Below are 22,678 nucleotides of genomic sequence, written 5' to 3'. Positions count from 1 at the left end.
TGATTTTTCTCTAACTTTTGAAACAAACTGAAAATGAGAAATGATTCTCTAGTTGAACCATTCACCACTCTGCATGCAGCCTGAGATGTGTGTTTAAAGGGGTGACAGGCCAACAAACATGTTTTAGTTTCTGATCCTCTTAAGACATGAATTTTAGTAAGATTTTTTTTTCTTCTGTAATGCATATGTAGTATTGTGGAAGGACAAGTTTCAATTGATTACACAAAATGAGATGGGATCAGGCCGTGCACAGGTCAGGCCGGATGGGTGGGCGGTTGGGTGGGTCAACAACAGCTTGAATTACGAACTAGAGGGATTTTACCATCATACACTCTCCATCTAGCTCTCTCACACACACACTGGTAGGCACACAAAACTGCACAGCAGCTACAACAAACAAATCAATGCCAATTCTGATTGGCCCAATGAGCTATGACAGAGGAAGCTGATTGGATGAGCATCAGTGAAGTGCTTCAGGCAATGTCTGGAATATGTGTGTGCGTGTGAGTATGTGCACGTGTGTATTATTGTTGGTCTAGTTCCCAGTAATCTCTCTTCTATAGATTTTGCAGCCTCTATTTCCCTGCCTCATTATCAGCTTCATTTGCTCTGCAATGATAGAAACAGTATGAAGCTGCGCTGTTTGTGCGTTTGTGTGTGTGTGTATGTTTTCCCTATCATTTGGTCCTTAATGTCTTAAGCTATTTCACTTTTGTTTTGTTTGTTTGTTTGTTATTCATTTATTAATTTTTTAGATAAGTCTTTTAAACTGCTATTAAAAATAGAACTAGTGCAACTGTGGAGGCACCTTCTTTCATTCTGTTAAAATACTACTGTTACCATCACAACAACCTCTATTACTACTACAACAACTACTACTACTACTACTACTGCTGCCATAGAGCAAAGCTCAATGTACAAAGTTTAAAAATTAATGTAAAAAAAGTAACATTTTATTCAACATAACAGTTTAGCTGAGCTCTCTATCATCTGAATGGTGGTGGAGTTGTTAGGAGTCGAGGATGAGGACATTCACACTGTAACTTTACCATTACACACACCAAAGCTATAAATCATCTGCACAGCACCCAAAGTCTGCAGGTCCTAGGGGGTGGGCCATCTGTATTGCTGACAGATTAACCATGACAATACAAAACTATAGAGATGTCGAGTCAAACTCTTTAAAGTGAAAATCTCTATCATTTGCAGGTTTTAAGTGGAAGCTTTCCATAATTTTGAGATATCAGCCACGTTGCAATTACTGGATGCGCTCCATGCAAGTCACTGGGACCACAAACCAACTTCTCAATAAAACCATAAACTCATGAAATTTTCAAAAAAAAAATGTTTAAAGATTTTTGGTAAAAGTTTATTTGGGCAGTACAACATTAATATTTTACTTAGTATCAACTTTGTATCAACGTAATGTGAAAAATAACCCATACCTTAACTCAGTGTTTCCCAACTGGGGGAGCACATTGCAGGGGGTACGTGAAAACATAGGCGGAAATCCTGGGGGTGTCGGGGGGGACAAGACCCCTCCATCCATAAATTTTGAATAATATACAGTGGTGTGAAAAAGTGTTTGCCCCCTCCCTGATTTCTTATTTTTTTGTATGTTTGTCACACTTAAATGTTTCAGATTGTCAAACAAATTTAAATATTAGACAAAGATAACACAAGTAAACACAAAATGCAGTTTTTAAATGAAGGTTTTTATTATTAAGGAGGAAAAAAAATCAAAACCTGTTATCTTTGTCTTATATTTAAATTTGTTTGACGATCTGAAACATTTAAGTGTGACAAACATGCAAAAAAATAAGAAATCGGGGAGGGGGCAAACACTTTTTCACACCACTGTAGTATTAATCAATGAAAGTGCAATGCAAGCGGTGCTAATTATAAATGTAAAATAGTGTGTTTTTAAGTGTTAAAATGTTATGACCTCCTCCATGCCTCACAGTGGTTTGGTCCGCATCCTGCTCCCGGCAGAGCGGCAGCTCGGTAACTTTCAGTCCGTCAGCCTGAGAGGCAGCAGCCTGATGAGAACTAGCAAGAAAACCTCCTCAAGTGAAAGCCAGTGAGTCATTTATCACACCACGTTCACCAAGCACAAGGCTGTAATATGAAAAGCGATATTTTTCCCCTGCTTGGTCCAAAACCTGCCTCTTTCAGCTCACTGTTTAAGCTAAAAGCTAATGATTGTTTACAGGCTGAAGCGAGTGCAGGACAGTGAGGGAGAGAGAGGACAGACCACAGGAGGAGCAGATACTGAGCTTTTTAGTCTTTCAAAAAGTCTGTCAGGATATTAATGTCAGAAATAGTTCATATTTTACTGATATTTTGAGTTTGTCTCTAGATAGATATCTATTTTTTGCATTTTAAACTGCATTATTTTGTGGCATAGTTTCATTTCATTTTCTTATTTGATCTAAAAGGGACTGTGTACAGCTCAAACATATACTGTATGTCACTATTTGATGCCATATCTTGCTTTGCTTTTTGTTGACACGACAATAAATCTGTTTTTTGAAGAATAATTTGATGTAGTTGGATTATTCAAGGTATTTCCTGTAGTTTTAGAGCTTATTTTGAGTTTCTAGTTCTTGTAAAGCTACTTTGATGGACTGTAGTGGAAATAGAACAGTGAGTAAAGAAATTAGGATTATTGCTTTTAATAGCATTATTTAAAACCTATGAACATGCTGAGGGCTGCAGGCTTAACACTGAAGAGCATCCATGTTTGTTTTGCAGGAATTATTCAATTAAACCTCGAGTGTTCAAACACCAAAGGATCTTGGTGCTCTGAGTCTAATTCCGCTCTGTGTTTGGAAAAGAGTCGACGAATTGGAGAAGCTTCAAAAGTCATGGTCATAATGCATCTGACTAAATCTAAATCTAATCTGACTAAACTTGCAACTTTGCAGATATGAGTTTGAGGAGTTGTTGCTGTGGCAACAAGTTAGATTAAATTTTAAGCTTGCTTTGAGGAACCAAAAATCCTGGGCTTAAGTCAAATCGTCTACAAACTCATCCAGCTGACTCAGTTACCCACATACGAGGAACGTGGCACACAACTAAATTCTTCTGTTGTGCACAGCATAACAGAAGACAGATCGTCAGATCAACAGATTACAGATCAATGGGCGACAGTAAAGTATAACAGGGAGGACCCATCCTAGAGCAATGGATGATGTCTGCAAACTCCATATACCACTGAGTTCCACTCATACATCATCTTAAAAGTATGTGTGTGTGTGTGTGTGTGTGTGTGTGTGTGTGTGTGTGTGTGTGTGTGTGTGTGTGTGTGTGTGTGTGCGTGCGTGATCTGTCTTGATGTGTATACGAGTGTTATTTTAGGAGAGGTCTACCACTATATCACTCTTAAGTATATCTCATCTTTCTTTTCTGCATGCGCACATACACATGCACACACACACACACACACACGCACACACACACGCACACACAAGGGACACATTTGTCTTTCTGGGTTTCCATGTTTATCATCTCAGCGAGGTGAGCAGAGGCAGTTCCTCAGTACAGAAAAAGCTGCATGTCCACTGCCCCGTTCCTCAGAAAAAGTGCCTCCATTTTATTTTAATTTGTTTTGCTTTATGCGTGAGCAAAGCAAAGCAAAGCAAAGCACAGGGAGAAAAATCCTAACACAGTCAGGCCAAATCGATACACAACACAAACTGTGAGTGTCTCTCAAGCAACTAGCTACTGCAGCATTCCTTCTCATTTCTGATAAAAAGAGGGCTAAACTTGTTTTGTGAAGTGCATGAGTTACTAGTCCTAAAGCTTAACAGTGCTCCTATCTCCACGTTCATAATATATAGAAAAATGTAGAAGCCTGTAGAAAAATATAATATATATATATATATATATATATATACATATACAGCTTTTTCTGTGTGTGCATGGAACTTACAGACAGTGAACGACAGTTCTCCCATCGCCTCCGTCGTACTGCTCTTGCCATTTAGCCAACCTCCTGACCAACTGGAGGATGGAGCGCTTGGAGAGGGGCGTGTCTCTGTAGGCCGGCCAGCCAATGAACTGGAAGTGCTGCACCAGGCGGTAGCCGTCCTGAGGCTGGAGAAGGGAGGTGAGGATTTGGTTGGTATCATTGTCATGATGATGATGATGATCATCATCATCATCATCTTCGTGCAGTTCAGAGGGAAATATAAAAATAGGTAAACAAGTGAAATACATTTTTAAACACTGACACTGTATATCATTGCCAACTTTATTGTGATACCATATCACAATCAAACACCACCGTAGTAGTCTCCATCGCATACAAGTGGTATTTCTACTGACAGAAATGAGACCACATTTCCCATAAACCATTTTGTTAGGCTGTTAAAAAGAAACAGCTTCCTTATGAAGGCAAATTAACAGCCAGTATTTTAAGCCTGTAGAAAAATATTCACAGATGTTTTGAGACTTTTATCTTTTTTTTTTTTTTTTTCAATTAAGATTTTAACATGTGAATGTGTGAAATAATTAGCATTCATATAATTGGCAGAAATGACACAATTCAAGGGTTTGAGAGTGTGGAGAAAAAAATCCAACAACTACAGTATATTCAATGTTTTTTGCTTTTTTCACATGCATTTTTTCACATGTAAGAGGGCTGTGAGCAGGAGTTTTCAGTAAGGTGGTTATTTTTAAGAGTGTTAGCTGGGGAGAAGTCCACCTCAATGACAGGAAGCTAACAGTTAGCATTTGGAGCATCCAGTCAGTATCCAGCACTCAGTAACAAAATACCAAGCACTCCCTGATTGGACAGTGAAAGAAGATGCTAATATGTCCTTCTGTCTGTCTCCATTGGCTGAACAAATGTGATGTTAAAACTGTTCAGAATTCATACACACAAATGTCGAGGCGGGCTGAACTCACTTGTGCTGAGATTTACCCCCACTTGTTCACAAGATATTATGAGCAAGTTGCAACTATTTTTTTTTTCCTTGCAGAAGAAAAAGTTTAAAAAAAAATACTTCATTACTTTTGTGCAGGCTTGGAATACTTATGAGAAACTTGCCTCCATTTGCCTCAAACTTTTGTTCTTTGCCTTTCTTGAAGAGGATGACTACATCAGAAATGCTGTTTGACTACACTAAATATAAAATGTAGTGTAAAGTCCAGTAGATGAGGACAATTGTTTTAACAATGGTTGGAAATGGCAGACAGCATTTTAATGTATTGGTTGGGCATTGTGCTCTGTGCTCTTTACATAAAATGTCTGTTCAAAGGAATAGAAATGTGCTCATTGAAGATCTTCAGTGTAATCTCATAATGTTTAATGCAATTTCATGGCAGACAAAATGTTTTCAGCTGTCCAGCCCAAGGCAGTTGGCATCCGCTGCCTAAAATACCAGACTGCCATTACTGTCAGGCTGGCTCACTGCTGGGTTTAGCACATATTACATTCTTTGTCCATATCTCTCTCTCCTCCTATTTCTCCTCGTCCGCTCTCTTTCGCTCTCCCATGGCTTCGTGCTGTGTGGAACAGAATATGCCAGGTGAGAGCAGCACTCCCAGTGTCGGATGTGCTGTTGTGGCAATGATATGAGCCATTTCACACTAGACTGGTGATGCGCTGTATGAGAGAGACTGTGTGTGTGTGTGTGTGTATGTGTGTGTGTGTGTGTGTGTGAGCAAGCCAGAGAGAGAGAGAGGGAGTGGTGCTATAGGGAGTTTGCTTAGCACTGTGGGAATGAGGAGATGATAACAGCACCACTAGAGTGGCATTGTCACGGTTAGATGGGTGAGAAAATGAAGAGACGAAAAGAAGGAAGAAACATGAAGAGAGAAGAGGAAACGAGAGGAGAGGAAATCTGGGAGGAAAGGAAAAGAGAAAGGAAAGGAGAGACAAGAAAAGAGGAACAGCAGGGGAGGAACATACCCTGTCAGTAGTGCTCTCTACTTATGTTTTTTTTTTTTTTTTTTTTTTTTGGCTGACGATGACAACGACTGCTTCAGCCAGTGTCGGTTTACTGGAATGATGATGGCTTATAACTACTTTGTCAGAATAAAAAATGATTTATGGTGATGGTATGCACAAATGTTAACAATAAGCCGAAGATATCAAAATTTTACATTTTAAAAACTACAATACTGTAGAATGATTGGATTAATTTTAAAGGCCTATATGTGTTATAACAAGGAAAGGAGAGTGAAAAGGACAAGGAAAAGGAAAGGAAAGGAGGACAATGTTGTTCTAAACTTATCTTGAGTCTCTTGGTCTTAAAGAGATATTTCACCCACTTTGAAAAATGTATTTATATTACTTTTGCCCCAGCTGTCATGCTGGATAGTGGTGCTAAGAGTAGGATGTAAGTGAAATGATGCCACATTTTTCAAAATGGGTGAACTAACCCTTTAAGAGTGCACTCACAGAGCCTGGACTCTCCCCATGTATGTGAACAGCAAGAAATTATTCAATGTGTCCATCAAGAGCCATGTGTCATAAGGCTCATGCATCTTCTTGTACGCCCTGTTCAGGTAGATCTGACCAATCAACCAATCAGCATGTAGCTGATTGGTTGATTGGTCTTTCACACCTGATCCTTAAATGGATCAGGTGTGAAAGAGTAGAGCTGAAACAAACACCTGCAGGACACGGGGTCCTTAAGGATTGGACTGGGAACCACTGTCTTAAGACATTAGCTAAATGCTATTATGAAAATGTAAATGAATTGTGGGCAGAGGTCGATGGCAACCTTGAATTCTGAGTGTTAATAATGAATAGATTGAAGTGTTAAACAGCACATCTTGGGTTTTGACCCTCCACAGGTTGGGACACACACTTTGTGTGTTGTCTCAGTGAAAGTGAAAAAGTTCCATCATCAAGTAAAAAGACATGCTCGCATGGTAATCCTTTTGTATTTTGTGAGCTGCCAAGTTTTCTCTACCACCATGATGTTCTTAAGCTAGCACATGGGCAAATGACGTCAGATCCAAAAGTACAGGGAAACAATCTCACATTTGAACCTTGAACTTGCTGCTTTTATCAGACAAAACACCAAACTGAGACAGCTCAATTTGATAGTGAGCAGAATGTGCATACCCTGGCCATGTTGCAGATCCTGAAGATGCGGTTGATTATATCCTCGTCAATGTCTGCCGATATGAATTCGACTTGAATGGGACCGTAGCAACACGAACTCTTTTCTGGCCAATACTGCATACACAACTATAGAGATAGGGAGACAGAGACAGAGGAGAGGAAAGAGGGACACATTTAATCGGCTGATTAAAATGGACTTCCAATCAAATAGCAGAGAGTGTAATAAGAAACATGTTTTCATACAATGTTGAATGAATTCACCCCATCAATTATGAAGATTAGCCTACTGGAGCTGTGACCGGACATGAATTCAATTTTCAAGTTTTTATACTTCCATATTAAGGCCTGATAAAAAAAAGAAAAGTTATCTGCACACAGAATATGATATTGTCTGATCAAAATGACAAAAACCTGACTCGCAGAAAAATAATGAAAATAGGACTACAGGCTAATTTAACCTCCTTTTCCATCAGCACAGCTGCTAGACAGAGAAGCAAAGTAATGTCAACTTTGATCTAACTTATTTTTTAACCAATCTTCACTTTCATTCATTTTGGAAAAATCACCAGACATACATGAATCAAGAATCCATGGCTAATTGATAGTCAGCAACATTGGTGGGAGTGAGCAAACCAAATTTCATCTGTGTTATTGAACTGAGGCTGTTCAATGTGGGCTGCTGTGGAGTGGAGATTGGGTCTATAGACTGGAGTCTCCAAACACTAGCCGACTGATTTCTCATATCCTTCCCAAAAACAAACAGCAGTAATGTATTTTTGTGTGTTAATTCATTCATTAATTCATGAAGACTTAATATCACCATAAAATATCTCCATGCATGCCGTTGAATGTTACACTAGTCACCTTTTACGACTCTTGAGGTTGCCAGGAGATTATCTCTCCATAAAAGTGGAATGGTACCATCATGTTATATTTCAATTCCCAAAGTAACCAATGTGTTCTGCTACAGCATACCTGAGCGAATATACATTATTTGAAAATAACCCTATTAACTATCTTGTAACTATCTGTTGCCACATTGCTCCCATTCTCCTCTATCCAAGCCCAGCACCATTTATTCTTCACGCCCTTATCGACATCTTTGCTGTCTTCCCCGAGCTTCATGAACTTGAGGTCCATCCTGTGGGTTGCAGTGCGTCACCGTAGGCTAATGAGGCTCACTTTTGACTGCATGTGGAGTGCCTGATTGTCAACACCCAAGTCCCGCCCCCACCCTACTTCTGATTGGCTAGTAGGCCTATTGTTAGTGTGGTTGAGAACGAAAGCTGCGCTTCTATTGGATCCAGAGAAATGTCTGTTAAACAATTTTTTTTTTTTTTCGCAGTCATGCCCGTATGCCGGAGATCCGGCACAGTGCCGGAATGCTATCATCCCTGCATAGGACCACAAAAGTATGAGAGGTGGTAAATTCATTCAAATGACCCACTAAAGTTAATTTATCATGATTGGTGGCCAGTGCACCAAAGGAAATAGTGCCTCTTATTTTGTTGCATTTGAAAAGCATGTCATTACTCCGTTGCCACGCTTTTGAATGGTACAACCAGTCTTTCAACTCAAGCTGATGCATATAATCGCATCAGCTTGTAGTAACTGTCAGATTACAATCTTGGTCACAGCAAGTTGTGCATGGACATAAATTCTGCCACAATTTTGAAATTTCAAACAGCCTCATTAATTTACAACATAAAATCCCCCAGTCCCCGTTTTATACAGAGGCATGGTGAGCGTGAGTAAAAGAGTGTTTTTCTTTTTATCTCAAAGTTGGAGGAATATAAATTTGGAAATATGTTTCCTGATATGAAAGTTATTTATCCATAGTGTGTGAAGAGCTCAGAGGCAATGCATTCCCACCAGTGCTGGCTGTGTTCTCGGGACAGTTTCCCTGTCCCCTGGGACCACCAGAGCTGAGGAACAGCCTTTGGTTTGTGGATAAAGCCATACCTGTGCTGCACTGCCCTTGACAGCTGCTGCCTGCTGCTCATTCTACCACTAAAAATGTGAAAAAACAACAAGAGACATATTTCTTCGTTTATAATACTGTGTCTTTTTCATAGCTGATGTCTCTGGTACTGAAAGCCATGTGCCATTTCAGACATGTTCCAGGCACCTCTTCCAGCTGCAGGTATTAGCGGCAGGGCATTCTGATGAATTCAGCTGTAGCGCTGCTCATTTACATTATCGTTGTTAGTAAATGACCCACTAAATCAAGAAATTACGGTGGCATGCAATTTGGTGCCCCAGGTGCTAAATTATGGCTTGATAAATCAAACCCTGAATCCCTATTAGCTAGCTCTTTGTTTGTTGCTCTAGATAAGACTAAAATGTAAGCTTACATTAACTCTACACCCAAGTCACTTGGGTGTAATATAAAAGAACAAGGAGCTGAACTGCTAAACTACTGCTAAGCTAATTTTGCCTTTGCTTATAACCAATGGTGTTTTGTGGGTTTTTAATTTTATTTTATGAATTAAAATAAAGAAAATAAAAAAGTATGCAGGTCATTTTTTAAGTGCATGTACCCGTCATCTCGTTCCTTTCTGTATTCCATCCCTTTGCCTCTGTTTTATGTGTGTAAATAACATTAACTAAATCTGAAAACGTCTCAGTTGCCTAAAGGTGCAGCACCAAGGCTGAGCCTGTCAATATCCATTCGCATTCATAAAGTAGTCTCTTTATGTATTGATTAGTCCCTGTGAAGTTAAGATCTGTTGGTTTGTGGCAGTCTAGCCTTTTCATGGAACTAAGTAAGAGAGATAAGAAGAAAATATACAAAACGTGGCTACTTAGTGTGTGTTTACCTGCGCCGCATCCATCTCATTGAGCATGACGATGGAGGAGCAGTTGTAGTCGAACACCAGCCTCCAGAAGTCAGCCATGGTGTTTGGCAAAGGATGCTGGGTAACGATGAAGGCCGCTGGCTGTTTGTGGCTCTGGAATGTTAAAGTAGGTGGAACACAGGGTGAGCAAGTAAACACTACAAAAGTATGAGAAGTAGATCTCCAGGGCAGTGAAAAGTAAAAACTAACTCTCTAACATGCTACAACTGCAGACATACATCATCGCACACATATACACACACACAAATATGCTCAACCATCATATACTCAAACACACACACTTACATCCATTAATGCAGCGTTGATGTAATTTGAGCTCTCTCCATCCACAGATATGAGGAAAGGCAGGCAACGGTCTGCTGACAGAACGTCCATGCTGCGGTTCTTATCGTGGTTCCTGGGTAGCAGACCCACACTGCAGTCCTCTGGACGAACTCTAGGGGTCACTATGTTCAGAGTCTGATTGGGAAACAAAAAAGGCAGAAGCGTTGGCCATGTTCGAAAGGTAAAATCACACAACATTGCTCTGTTTGCCGTGGTCATCTGGCTGGCATGGAAATGAAATTATTCTTGTTTGCTCTGGTGAGAGATCAGGGCTGTAGAGTGTGCTCCGCTTGCTTGAGCACTGTGCAGAGATACTGTAACGCTGCTGTAGCCTGAAAGCAAAAACTCCTAAGATAATTCTGAAGATTTCACTCTGTGTATCCTGCTGTGCCACACGAGGTTAGCATATCATTAGCAAGGATGTGCTTCTCTCATTATCTCCTTCTGTCAGCATCTGCAAAGTAGTGAACCAAGCTAGTCAGCATCATCAAACAGACCTTTTATTTACTTATAACATCTAAAATGCTACAAAACTGTCATAGTTTAGCGAAGGGACGATGCTAAAGATTCACATAAAAATGGCCACTTGTCTGAACATCCAGGTTTGTTGATTTAAACATCATTCTGCTCCATCCAATTTTTGTGGGTAAAGATAATTAAAGTAGAAATGATCAGAGTAGAGATGAATAGAGAGTAGAATGCAGCAGAGCAAATCAAGATAAAGTGGAAATATTACGAGTAGTGATCGTCAAGTTACAGCATAGATGATTTATGTAAGTACAGCAAGGTCGGGTGCAGTAGAGTGCAGAGAAGTAGAGATGGGTGGAGTGGAAATGATTAAAGTTCAGTAAACAGTACGATTAGAGATACGTATGATTAGAGATCGAACAAAATCACTAGAGCATAAATTAAGCAGAGTTGACTAAAGTGCAGCAGAATGCAAGTTTAGGTGCAAGTCCAAGTAGAGTTTAGATGATGAGTAGGGTAAACAAAGACTACAGAATGAAGTGTAGTCAAAAACAACCTAAATTAAAATGAAATAAAATTTAGGTCATAAGAATAGAAATGACAGAGTAAAGCAAGTCTGAGTGCCCGTTTTTTTTTTTGTTTTTTTTTTTTTTGAGGAAATTAAATGGCTCTTTTCTTGTTATTTTCCTATTTAAACTGGAAAGTAGATCAGGCAAGTAGCACGTGCAAGAAACTTACAACTTACTAGTAGCCTTGCGCCAGGGAGAAATAACCTGATAGTACTTTCACAAATAATTGTAATTACATGGAAAAAAAGAACTTGGACATTTTTTTTAAATGTTTGATTTTTTTTTTTTAAATATATATATTGACAAAATCTGCTTTGGTTTATGTGCTTTAAGTGTTATTTTGGGAGCTGTTCCACTGCACGATGTAAGTGATTGGATGGATGGAGTTGACATTACTTTATTTCACCACCATGTGGATTTAAATAACACCAAGGGAACTACACAACCTGAAGACTCTGCCAAAGTTCAATTTTGATTTTAATTGTCAGGCTTACAGCAGAAGGCTATAATATCACATGCTGTGGCCATATATGTGTGTGTGTGTGTGCGCGCGTGTGTGTGCGTGTGTGTGCGTGTGTGTGTGTGTGTGTGTGTGTGTCAACCTGAAACTCGTCTTTGATCTGGCTGGAGTTGGTCTGTGGGTCCAGTCTGCTGATGTTGTAGTAAATTGCTCTGAACTCACACACTGGGATGGCTGTGTTCCCACATAGACACGCCTCCAAAATGGCATCATGCACAAACACATACTGCTCCTGTAATATAAAAAGAAATACATCATCGGTCAGAACAAAAAGAAGCAGTGGAAAATTTTGCAGCACCGATATGACTCACATTGTCATCAAACTTCCCAATCAGACAGGGAAGAGGTCAGGCATGAGGGCATAAAAAGTACAGTGGACACAGACCCAAACAAGCAGAGTGCACTCAGTACAACAACCAGTGATCTGATATTGTGTCAATGCCAGTGTGTTTCAAATTGTCCGTGTGCGCATGTATCTGTCCGCAGATAACCTTGCATACTGGGCCTAATAGCCTAACATTTTTTATGCACAGTTAGTTATTTTAAAAACCTGTTTTATACCATAATTGAGTGCGAAGTAGCTGGTTTGTGGCCTGGTCTGAACATTGGAGTGGGGGAGATGCAAGGGAGATACAGATACAGAGGCACTGCCTAAGTAAATAAGTAAACATAAGCAATCATTCATCATTTGTGTCTCTAAAAACTATACAGTCACCAATTTGTCATGTTATTGAACTTCAGTGGTTCTAAAGGACATTGAAAACCACAGTCAAAAAACAAGTTTTCACCAAGGACTAGTGGGACAACAATGGGACAAGTTGATACTCACCCCTACTTGCAAAAAAATCTCAATGTGTATGGACTGTAACGTCCTGAAAGCTGACAGTTTACACTAATGAGACTAGAAGAGGTGGTGTATCATTTCCATAACAACCACTCTCTTCAGTGTTCAAGTCGTTTGTAGCTGGACACTCAACAGCTCAACTCAACCCTCAACTTGACTGTATTCTTTCAACACGGCCCTCTCTGCTGGGGTTTTAATGGCCCCGGGCAAAAGGAAACCCTCGGTGAGGTTAAGCAGCCTCTCCTACTGTTTCGAACCTCTGACAAACTCAAATGTTCAACTGCGAACACACTTTTTTTGTTTGCTTTATGCGTGTGACTGCATTGTTTGTGTTGCTGGTGCTCTCTGGCAGCATGAAAGTGAATTAAAAGGGAGTAGCGCTTTGCCCTGCGGTGCTGCTGTTCTCTGGATCAAGTGTCCTCTTTGTGCTCCAACCTACTAGCTTGCTTTTAAAAAGCAACAGCCAGGCTGCATGTTAATTTACCTCTGCTCCCTCTCTTTATAGCCCTATCTGACTTTCCCTTTCTCTCTCCCTCTTTTCGTCTATTGCTTTCTCTGTCGAGCTTTCCTCTGTCATACTTTCTCTCTGCCTTCTCTCTTTATCTCTCATTCTCTCTCTTTATCTCTTGTTGTCTGTCTGTCTCTGTCTCTTCTCCCTCTCTCTCTCTCTCTGTTGAATGGTAATTGTTGCCCTTGGAGGGGAGAGGAGTTTTAAAAGCCTCACTGAAATGACCTCTCCTGGCCATTACCTACTCTAGTGACACACACATACACCATGTACACACAAACTCTCGGATATATAACCTCACACTTAGGCACACACACATTCGCATGCTGGCGCGGGCATAGTAAGTGCTCATACACACACATACACGCACAGACACACACTGATTCACACAGCTCTTTCCCTGTGCCTTTTAAAAGATTAATTGCTTTGTGTTGCGCAGAGCAGGATTATAATAGCGTCGAGCGGTGCTTCAGCACTGACACAAATTGCTCCCACACATATTCAAAAGGCAGGGCAGGATGCATTTAGCTTGGTTTCAAGAGGCACAAACACACACATTCACACGCACGCCAAGTGAGTGCGCACACACACAAAATTAGTTTTCTTGCTGCTATTATCGTATGAAATACTTGTAAGTTTCACAAACCTGGTGCCTCTGAAACCCACTCAAAACTCATTTTGAAACTCAGATCTTCAGACGTCAATCTGAAAATGTGTCTGGTTTTCCTCCTTTCCTGGTAAAGTTGACTTTGTCGAGATGCAAGGTTGTCATCAGCGGTACAAATGAAATGCAGAGGCGGGATGGATTATGTTGGCTTAGAGTAGCTTAGAGCAGAAATGAATAGTTTTGTTCCAAAATGAGACACCCACCATCTGAAGACACCTACTGTTACAAAATGATTGATAGTACAAAATTAGAACAAATTATGGTACTTTGCAGAGGATAGCGAGTAACTTAAGCCCTGAGTTGACAAAAGGACCACACTTACACGGACTGGATCCTCTATGTTTTAGACATATTGAATGATAAACCTCAGGTATTGACTGTATTCCAAAATGGATATACAGAATAGCATTTCAGAAATGATTCAACACTGATGAAAGAAAAATAATACAGGTGTAGCATACATTTCAATTGCCTCAGGTGATATCTGTGTTTATACTTCTGCTACTACTACTGAGAAGGAGAAGAAGAAGAAGAAGAAGAAGAAGAAGAAGAAGAATCACGAGTTTCCTTCTGAGGTATAGTTAGTGGGCCCTCCAAACTTTCGGGTGCTTTGTAGTCCTGTTATTGTAGTGCTTTGGAAATGAAATAACACATTATTTTTCATTCTTAAGTTAACAGATAAAATCTTAAGGTCACTGAAGAAACTGATTTAACTGGAATGAACTGATTTGATGTGGGTGGTTGTTAACAGATAAAATAAAGGGCTTGTCTCCACATCTTTGTCATTTACTGAAACACACAATGCATATTTTGTAACTTGAAATCAGCAAGCCTAATGAATGGTTTGGAACCTGGTCTAATTTGTGAACTCTTGATATCTCTGTGTGGCCTTTAACTGTAAACTCTCTAAAAGCTGTACTAATAAGAAAGCCCGGTTAGTGCTGGAAAGCCCTAGTTGTCCCAGTTATGGAAACTAGTATATTAAGTAAGCCTTGGTTGACTGTGGTTGGGCCAGTTTTGGAAACTAATATATGAGTAAGCCCTGGTTAGCCTTAGTCGCCCCAGTTATAGAAACTGGGCTAATGAGTAAGTCCTGGCTAGTTTTGTTTGTTCCACTTATGGAAACTAGGGTAATGAGTATATTTGGTCAGACTTTTTGGTCTTAGAACCATTCTAATATTAAACTTAGTCAGAATAGCTAAAACATAATGCAAAGGCAGTGTAGTGTAGTGTAGTTTGTGTGTGTGTGTTGCTGTCTCATATTGTATGTCTCCTCACGATCTGAGAGCTGCCACATTCACACACTGATGCGAAGAATCATAAATCTGTGTGTATCTGATTTAGGGAGAGTGTGTATGTATAGTGTGTGTGGGGGTGTCTGTGTACCACAGTCATCTATTATTCAGGTAGTGTTTAATATTGATAAACTGATTGGGATGGATGATACATGACTGCAAGGGGTACTGAGATACACTGTCTTTCTTTGTCCCCACTCTCTCTCCCTTTCCCCCCTGCCACCTTCTCTCTCTCTTTTGAAAGCTAGATAGAAAGATGGATAGACAGACAGAGAGGAAAAGAGAGAGAATAGGACAGAGTGGGCCACTACATTGAGGGAAACTTGTGGTAAAAGTTGTAATTCCCATCAATAAACATTCATGATTTACAAGGAACCCTTGGGATGCATAACTTTATAATGCTGCTGTCATGGAATAACTACACAACTGTGGATTTGCAGTTGTGTAGTTATTCCATGACACTGGCACGTGTAGATTTATGGCTGCCATCTATCAACAGAGGTGTGTGTGTGTGCATGTGCATGTGTATTTTTGTGTGTATCAACTTAACATGTTGAGATGTGTGTGCTAGAGTCTGTGTCCCCCAAGTTTGGGTGCTGGAGTGTGTGTGTACATGTGAAGTCACAAGTCCTCTCTAGGGCCACAAACATCTTGCAACTGTCAATGCAAGACTAAAAACTGTGCTAGTAGAAACGCGGCAACATGCATGCTCCCGGTCTTTGCATCGTATACTTGAGCACAAGAGTAATGCCCACACTCCTCCAATTAGTCATAGCTGAGGTTGACACATCTCACTTTATATAGCTGCTGCAGCTCATTCAGTCTTTACAAAAGACAAAGAAAAGGACAGCTGCTAAATGGTACCAAGCAGTGTTTCCTTTTGGCTTCTAGTGATTGTTCCATGTCCATTGCAGCCAGTCCTAGTTTTGGCTCTAACGCAGTACTAAAACTTTAACTTGCTTGAAGAAGTACCTCTAGGCACTGGGTCTATACTTGCTTATACTTGTTGAGGAATGTATAATGTTTGGTTGATTTCCTATGTAAAGTACACCATATGGACACAAGTATTGGCCATACCTCTTAATCAATGAATTTAGGTGTTTCATTCAGTCAAATTGCATTGAACTGTATAAAAATCACGCACCAAGCCATGTAGTCTGCCTTTACAAACATTTGTGAAAGAATGAACTCACTGAATTCAAGCGTGGTACTGTAATAGTAATGTAATAGGATGCCACCGTTTGAACAAGTCTGTTTGTGAAATTTCTTCCCTCCACAGCAACCAAAGCAACTCAGCCATGAAGTGGCAGACCACGAAAAGTTACAGAGTGGGTTACCGAGTGCTGAGGTGCATAGTGCATAAAAGTGGCCAAACTCTCTGTTGACTGAATAACTGCAGAGCTCCAAACCTCCTCCAGCATTAATATCAGCACAAAAACTGCACCAGGAGCTTCATGGCATGGGCTTCCATGGCCGAGCAGCCGCATGCAAGCCTTACATCACCAAGTACAACGCCAAGTGTTGGATGGAGCGGTGTAAAGCACGCAGCCACTGGAGTCTGGAGCGGTGGAAACATGTTTTGTGAAGCTACCAATCACACTTCTCTATCTGGCGGTCTGATGGACGAGTCTGGGTTTGGTGAATACCAGGAGAACATTTCCTGCCCGACTGCACTGTGCCGACTGTAAAGTTTGCTGGAGGAGGGATAACGCTATGGGCTTGTTTTTCTGGGCTCGGCCTTGGCCCCTTAGTGCCAGTGAAAGGAAATCTTACTGCTTCAGCTCACCAAGACATTTTGGACAATTCACTGCTTCCAACTTTGTGGGACCAGTTTGGGGAAGGCCCTTTTCTGTCTCAGCATGACTGAGCCCCAGTGCACAAAGCAGCTCCATAAAGGCATGGCTGGATGAGTTTGGTGTGGAAGAACTTGACTGGCCCGCACAGAGCCCTGACCTCACCCCCATTCAACACCTTTGAACTAAAATGGAGATCGTGAGCCAGACCCTCTCGTCCAACATCAGCGTCTGACCTCACAAATGCTCCTCTGGATGAACAGAAAAAAGTTCCCACAGACACACTCCAACATCTTGTAGAAAGCCTTCCCAGAAGAGTGGGAGCTGTTCTGCTGCAAAGGGGGGACCGACTGTGGTGGCAATGTTCTAACTGTGGCGATGCACCACAGCTGAGTGGTAGAGCTCTCCCGGTTGTGATGCAACTGGCAAATATACTTTGTTTTTCATTAAAGGAGATTTTCAAAGTGAAGTGACTGGCATAGCAAAATATCTCAACCGGTTGTGTCACAAAATTTAAGTAGCAACAGCAATTAGCGAAGTCTTGCCTATAATCTGTAGCTTATCAAAAGTTTCTTTGAGAAAAAATGCGTGGCTACAAAGTGGTGTTTAGCAAGACGAGCAGAGTAGCACCAGTTGCTTCTGTAGTTAAGAGACATAAAAGCTCATGAGCAATTTTGTGGCCTGATATACAACACAATGGAGTAAGATAAGCTAGCATTCAGAAAGACAGATGGATAGCATTTTAACCAGTTTTGCATTACAGAAGCAAATTCCTTCTCTTTTTATCTCAAGATTTAAAACAGGAAGTTTCTATAATATTGCCGCTGGCCCCAGGACTCCTTATGATGTGTGTGCATTTGTGCCCACGCATGCATGTGTGTGTGTATGTGTGTCTTCACACCCACCTCTGTCTGAACCATGTTGACTCGTTGTGACCTCAGCTCTCGAATGCAGTTGAAGATGTCTACCACGCCTTCATTCTCTGCCATGTCCAGCATGATGTCCACTGCAATAAAGCAGCCCGTCCTCCCTGCACCAGCACTGTGGACACAGATAAACAAGCACAACAGCACCAAATTATTACCACTGATGCAGACAGACAGATGGCTTTCAGGTGAGGTAATGCCACATTGGGCAACAGCTGATCCAATTTCAAAATGTACACCTGGTTGTCTCAACAGAGTTAAAAATACATGGCAATTTAGATACACTGATAACTAGACAGATACACTGTATGATTAATAAATGATAATGCATTATCATGCTAATCTGACTAGCAACCAGAGACCTCCCTGTGTGTGTGAGAGAAAGACTGATAGGCTGTCAGATGTGTGATCAAATATACACAGATTCTAAAATCAGTACTGTCTCTCTCTCTCTCTCTCTCTCTCACACACACACACACACACACACACACACACAGGCTTCTATGGTAAGTGTTAAGGCAACACGGCCAGCAAAGTAATGCCAGGGGGAGAAGGGGATAGATGGATGGGTGGAGAGAAGGGAGGGAGGGTCAGAGGGGAGAGGGGGAAACAGGTTACTGATGGGGAGTGATAGAGGTGGTCGTCACAAGGGAGAGATCAAGGGAGGGAAAGAGGAATGGATGCGAGGATTGAGCAGAAGATCGAGGGCTGAATGGAGGGAATGAGGTATGATATGCACTTTGCTATACCCCTGACAGCTTGCAGAGAGAGAGAGAGAGAGAGAGAGAGAGAGAGAAAGAGAGAGACAAAACGAAAGGAGAGAGAGATAAGAAGAGAGAAAGAGAGAGGGGGAGTGAGAGAGAGAGAGAGAGAGAGAGAGAGAGAGAGAGAGAGTCTCGGCAGATTACCTGTCAACCTCTGTGATTAATGTTGAGACCAGAATGCTGCTGGGCCTGTGTGTGTGTGTGTGTCTGTGTGTGTGAGCACATGCGTGTGTGTGTGTGTGTGTGTGTGTGCTCCACAGCCTCGTGACATGGGCTAATAGTGTCAGAGTGCCCCCGGAAATTAGAAGTGACTGCCATAACTTCCTACCTGTCTGTCTGCCTAGTTTTACTACAGCTGTCTATTTACCTGTCTCCCTGTTTCTCAGCATTTCTGCTAAATCTTCCTCTCTGTGTGTTTGGCTGTGCTACTGCAAAATTTAATGGAATTTCTGCTAGACATTGGACAACATGAAAATTCAAAATTATGATTATCATGACCAAAATTTTCATGTTTTTTTTTTTTTTTTTTTTTTTTTTGGAATGTGCTGAAAATGTTAAATTATTACTAATATACATGGAAGTCATCTCATATATATATTGTATAGAAAATTCCAATTTATATTATCAAGAATATGAACCAATGTGTACATATGATAATACACATGGGTCTTCTTGAGAAGACAAACCAATGGTGTCTCTCCTACCGCAACAACAAATTTGTTGACTGCTGGATTTAAATGAAAAAAAAAAAAAGTTATATTCAATTACAGTTGTCCCTCGCTATAACGCGGTTCACCTTTTGCGGCCTCGCAGTTTCGCAGATTTTTTTTAGTGCAATTTTGCATGCTTTTTTTTTTTTTTTTTACAGTGCATTGTGTTCTGCGTCCTGATTGGCTAAGGGACTGTAGACCATTGTCAATCAATCTCCTCCGTGCCGTGTCTCCTGTACAGTACAGAATGCGTTCATTCTATAATACTGGACTTATTTTTCTACGAAGGTTTGAACTTTGAGAGTGTTTAAACAAAAGTGAGAAAAGTGAGAAAATGTTAGTGCCTGTCTGAGAAAAGTGTATAAAGTGTGTAGTGAGGGGTTTTACAGCCTTAAAACATCTATAACAATTGTAAAAAATAAAGCTGACTACTTCGCGGATTTCGCCTATTGCGGGTTATTTTTAGAACGTAACTCCCGCGATAAACAAGGGACCACTGTATTGCGGAAAATACTAACAGGTCGTTTCTTTCTGGCACAAAGATACTGTGGAATTTTCCTGCAGATGCTACCTACTGGATCTACTTTCCAGTTCAAATAGGAAAATAACAAGGAAAGAGTCATTTAATTTCCTAAAAATCTGTACCAGGACTTCTTTTTTTTTCGTTTTCGTTTTTTTTTTTCATTTTTTTGTTTGTTTGTTTGTTTTTTAATTGACATAACATTTTGGGACCTGTTTTGCCATGCAATCAAACTGAATGGAGAGATAGAAATACAGTGTTGTGGATTAGCAGCCCAGGGGAGCACAGAGCAGCAAATGAGGAGATTTCAGCACCATGCGGACTCACCATAACGTCCAGGTAACTCTACAACCTGACCCGTGTTAGACAAAGATTAAGAAGATATGACTTCTTGAATGCTTCTGATAAGCACATTTTTAAGAAGTTATATTTCTTATGGTTATCATGATGGGGCACCCCGGTGTGTACCATGTAATACTAAGGCTAACCGGCAATGAAGCCACCCCAGACCCTTTGCTGGATGTCATCCCCTCTGTCTGCCGTCTTTGAGGCTGCCACTTGTTTCAGTCATGGTCTCATTTTTTTCATGGTAATTTACACTGAAGCATCATCATTAATTTGACAATCATATATTGATGTTTAAAAACCCAGAGTCACCTTTACACAATCTGCTATGAACAACTTAACAACGGGCACCATTAAAATGGCAGCATGTTTGTGTGAATAGGAATGAGGTTCATGTACCTCCATGGGCAGAGCAAGGCACTAACACTGTCAGGGTCAGGGGTGCAATTCACACGCGCCATTAAAAGAAATGCTTTGGATTAAAGCACTTTCCAAATGGCATACATTATTTTTAACTGCTCCTGATAATATAAGGAATTTTCTAGAGGCCTTTTTGTTATAACATAGCTTGTCAGGATGCTGACCTTTTAAAACTTGCAGTCACTGACAACCTGTTATTTGAGTTAAACTGTTACATCCCATAAAGAACAGAACATGGAGGTTAAATATACTGTAGCCATGGGGACTTTAAAACTGTCACTTTTTTTTTTATCTGTTTGATTATGACGGTGGTAGTGGGACGGCAGCAGGGTAGGGGGTGAATTTCTTTTTTTTTCCCTACTTTTTAAAGGTTAACACCATCGATCTAATTTATGTATGAGGGAGACTGGTGTGCGTGCGTGTGTGAGTGTAATGATAACCCCAGCTATTGTCTTATCCTAGAGAAAGAGAGAAAGAGCAAAGAAAGAAAAGGAAATAGAGACTGTAAAGAGAGGATGAGACTAATATGGGAAGAGAGAGTGGGGCCAGGAGACAGTCACAGACTGAGAGAAGAAAGTGAGGAAAGGAAAAAAAGGGTGAACTCAAAGAGAGAAAACAGAAGATAAAGATTAAATGGAGAGTGAAAGACAGATGGACAAAGAGAGAGAAAGAGAATCACCATCTTCCGCAGTAATAGCCCTATGTTCATGAATCAGGGCACAAAGCAAAGCACTATTAAATGCCACGTACGCAGTGTGCAGGGAGCATGCGTCTGTGTTTATTTTTGGAGAATAAAAGGTTTTATATCAAACCTTTCTCTCTCCCTTTCTTGTCCCTGTCTTCTGTAAATTAATACCATTAATTAATTTCACAGAGTAAAACATCACCATGCTTGCTTTTGTGTCAGGTCTAAACTGAGTAAACAACATGCATGTCTACCTACTTGCTAACTGCTAATTTCCAAAACTATGATTTTGCTTTTAAAATAGTCATGTCAGGCTAAAATTTTATCGGAGCCTGGTGTACATTCATTATATTCTCAATTAAGTGTTTAAAAATTAATTATTGCATTCTTACTGATGATTTATGACCTTTATGGCCCTTTTTGACTGTAAAAATCTAAAGGCTATTGAGAGACCGTGAAGGTTATTTCACACACTCTGAAATAATTTCCATTGGCTACAACATGGTTTCAGAAAAGGTTCCTGTGACCAGTTTCATAAAGCAAGGGCTTAGTCCTGTGGTAGTTCCTGAGGAAAGGTAAAATACGCCCAATACTCATTTTTATTTAATAGAGTTTGAACGCCTCATAATGTAACTCACTGCAACCTGTCATTAGTGAGGAGCTGACAGCAGCTCAGTAAGACCCGGGTCTCGGGAAAGTGTGACCCTGTTCCAAGTCAGAGCTGATTATGGATCCTCATCCCTGTTCTGTCCTGATTCAGGGCTTCACCTTTGGTAAGATGCAGCTCCCTGTTAGTGGTCGGTTTGTGTGTCATTTATGATGGTACCTCCATCTAGTCTACGCTGTTTAAATAGCAAATGTTTTGCTTGCTTCACCTCTCTCTCTCTCTCTCTCGTCACTCTCTGACTGTGTAATATAGAGACTATGAGAACATCGAGTTGATTTTTTTTTTTTTCTTTGTCCCGAATCCAAATAATAACCAACAGCTTTGGATAGAGTAAATATCTATTCCCGTTGCATTATTTGTGTTTTCACAAATAATGCATTTGGCTTTGGATACATCCTTACAGCATGCCACCAAGATACGAATGGGACGAGGAGAAACCATCACTGTGCCTCACGAAAATATTACTGCTCCAGTGATTGGCCGGGCTTTGTGCAGTGCACCTGTACGAATATAGTAATCTGTTCTGTATGTGGAAGCGGATACTAACAGCCTGAACCCGTCACATCCTATTGTTCACATACACACTTAAACACACACATTTCTATTTCTCAGCCCTGAATGCACTGGTTCCCTCCTCTTTAATAACTGTGTGTGTGTATGTGTGTGTGTGTGTGTGTGTGTGTGTGTGTGTATTTGTGTGCACGTTCCTAGGGT

General features: G+C 40.6%; 1 protein-coding gene across 29 annotated transcripts in view; it reads right to left on the bottom strand.

The window, feature by feature from the left end:
- The window catches only part of ptprt (protein tyrosine phosphatase receptor type T), a 490,886-nt gene that overhangs the window by 9,799 nt on the left and 458,409 nt on the right, over positions 1 to 22,678 (bottom strand). For all 29 annotated transcript variants that reach the window (XM_030051856.1, XM_030051857.1, XM_030051859.1 and 26 more), the window contains 6 exons: positions 17,833 to 17,968; positions 11,903 to 12,052; positions 10,225 to 10,398; positions 9,901 to 10,032; positions 7,082 to 7,207; positions 3,935 to 4,098 (listed from right to left, as the gene is read on the bottom strand). In XM_030051856.1, coding sequence (XP_029907716.1) covers positions 3,935 to 4,098; positions 7,082 to 7,207; positions 9,901 to 10,032; positions 10,225 to 10,398; positions 11,903 to 12,052; positions 17,833 to 17,968 — 882 coding nt within the window. The remainder of the gene's footprint in view (positions 1 to 3,934; positions 4,099 to 7,081; positions 7,208 to 9,900; positions 10,033 to 10,224; positions 10,399 to 11,902; positions 12,053 to 17,832; positions 17,969 to 22,678) is intronic.

Source organism: Myripristis murdjan, chromosome 5 (assembly GCF_902150065.1).
Source record: "Myripristis murdjan chromosome 5, fMyrMur1.1, whole genome shotgun sequence".
In the NCBI taxonomy this organism is placed as follows: Eukaryota; Metazoa; Chordata; class Actinopteri; order Holocentriformes; family Holocentridae; genus Myripristis; species Myripristis murdjan.
This window is presented reverse-complemented; position numbering and strand designations above follow the sequence as displayed.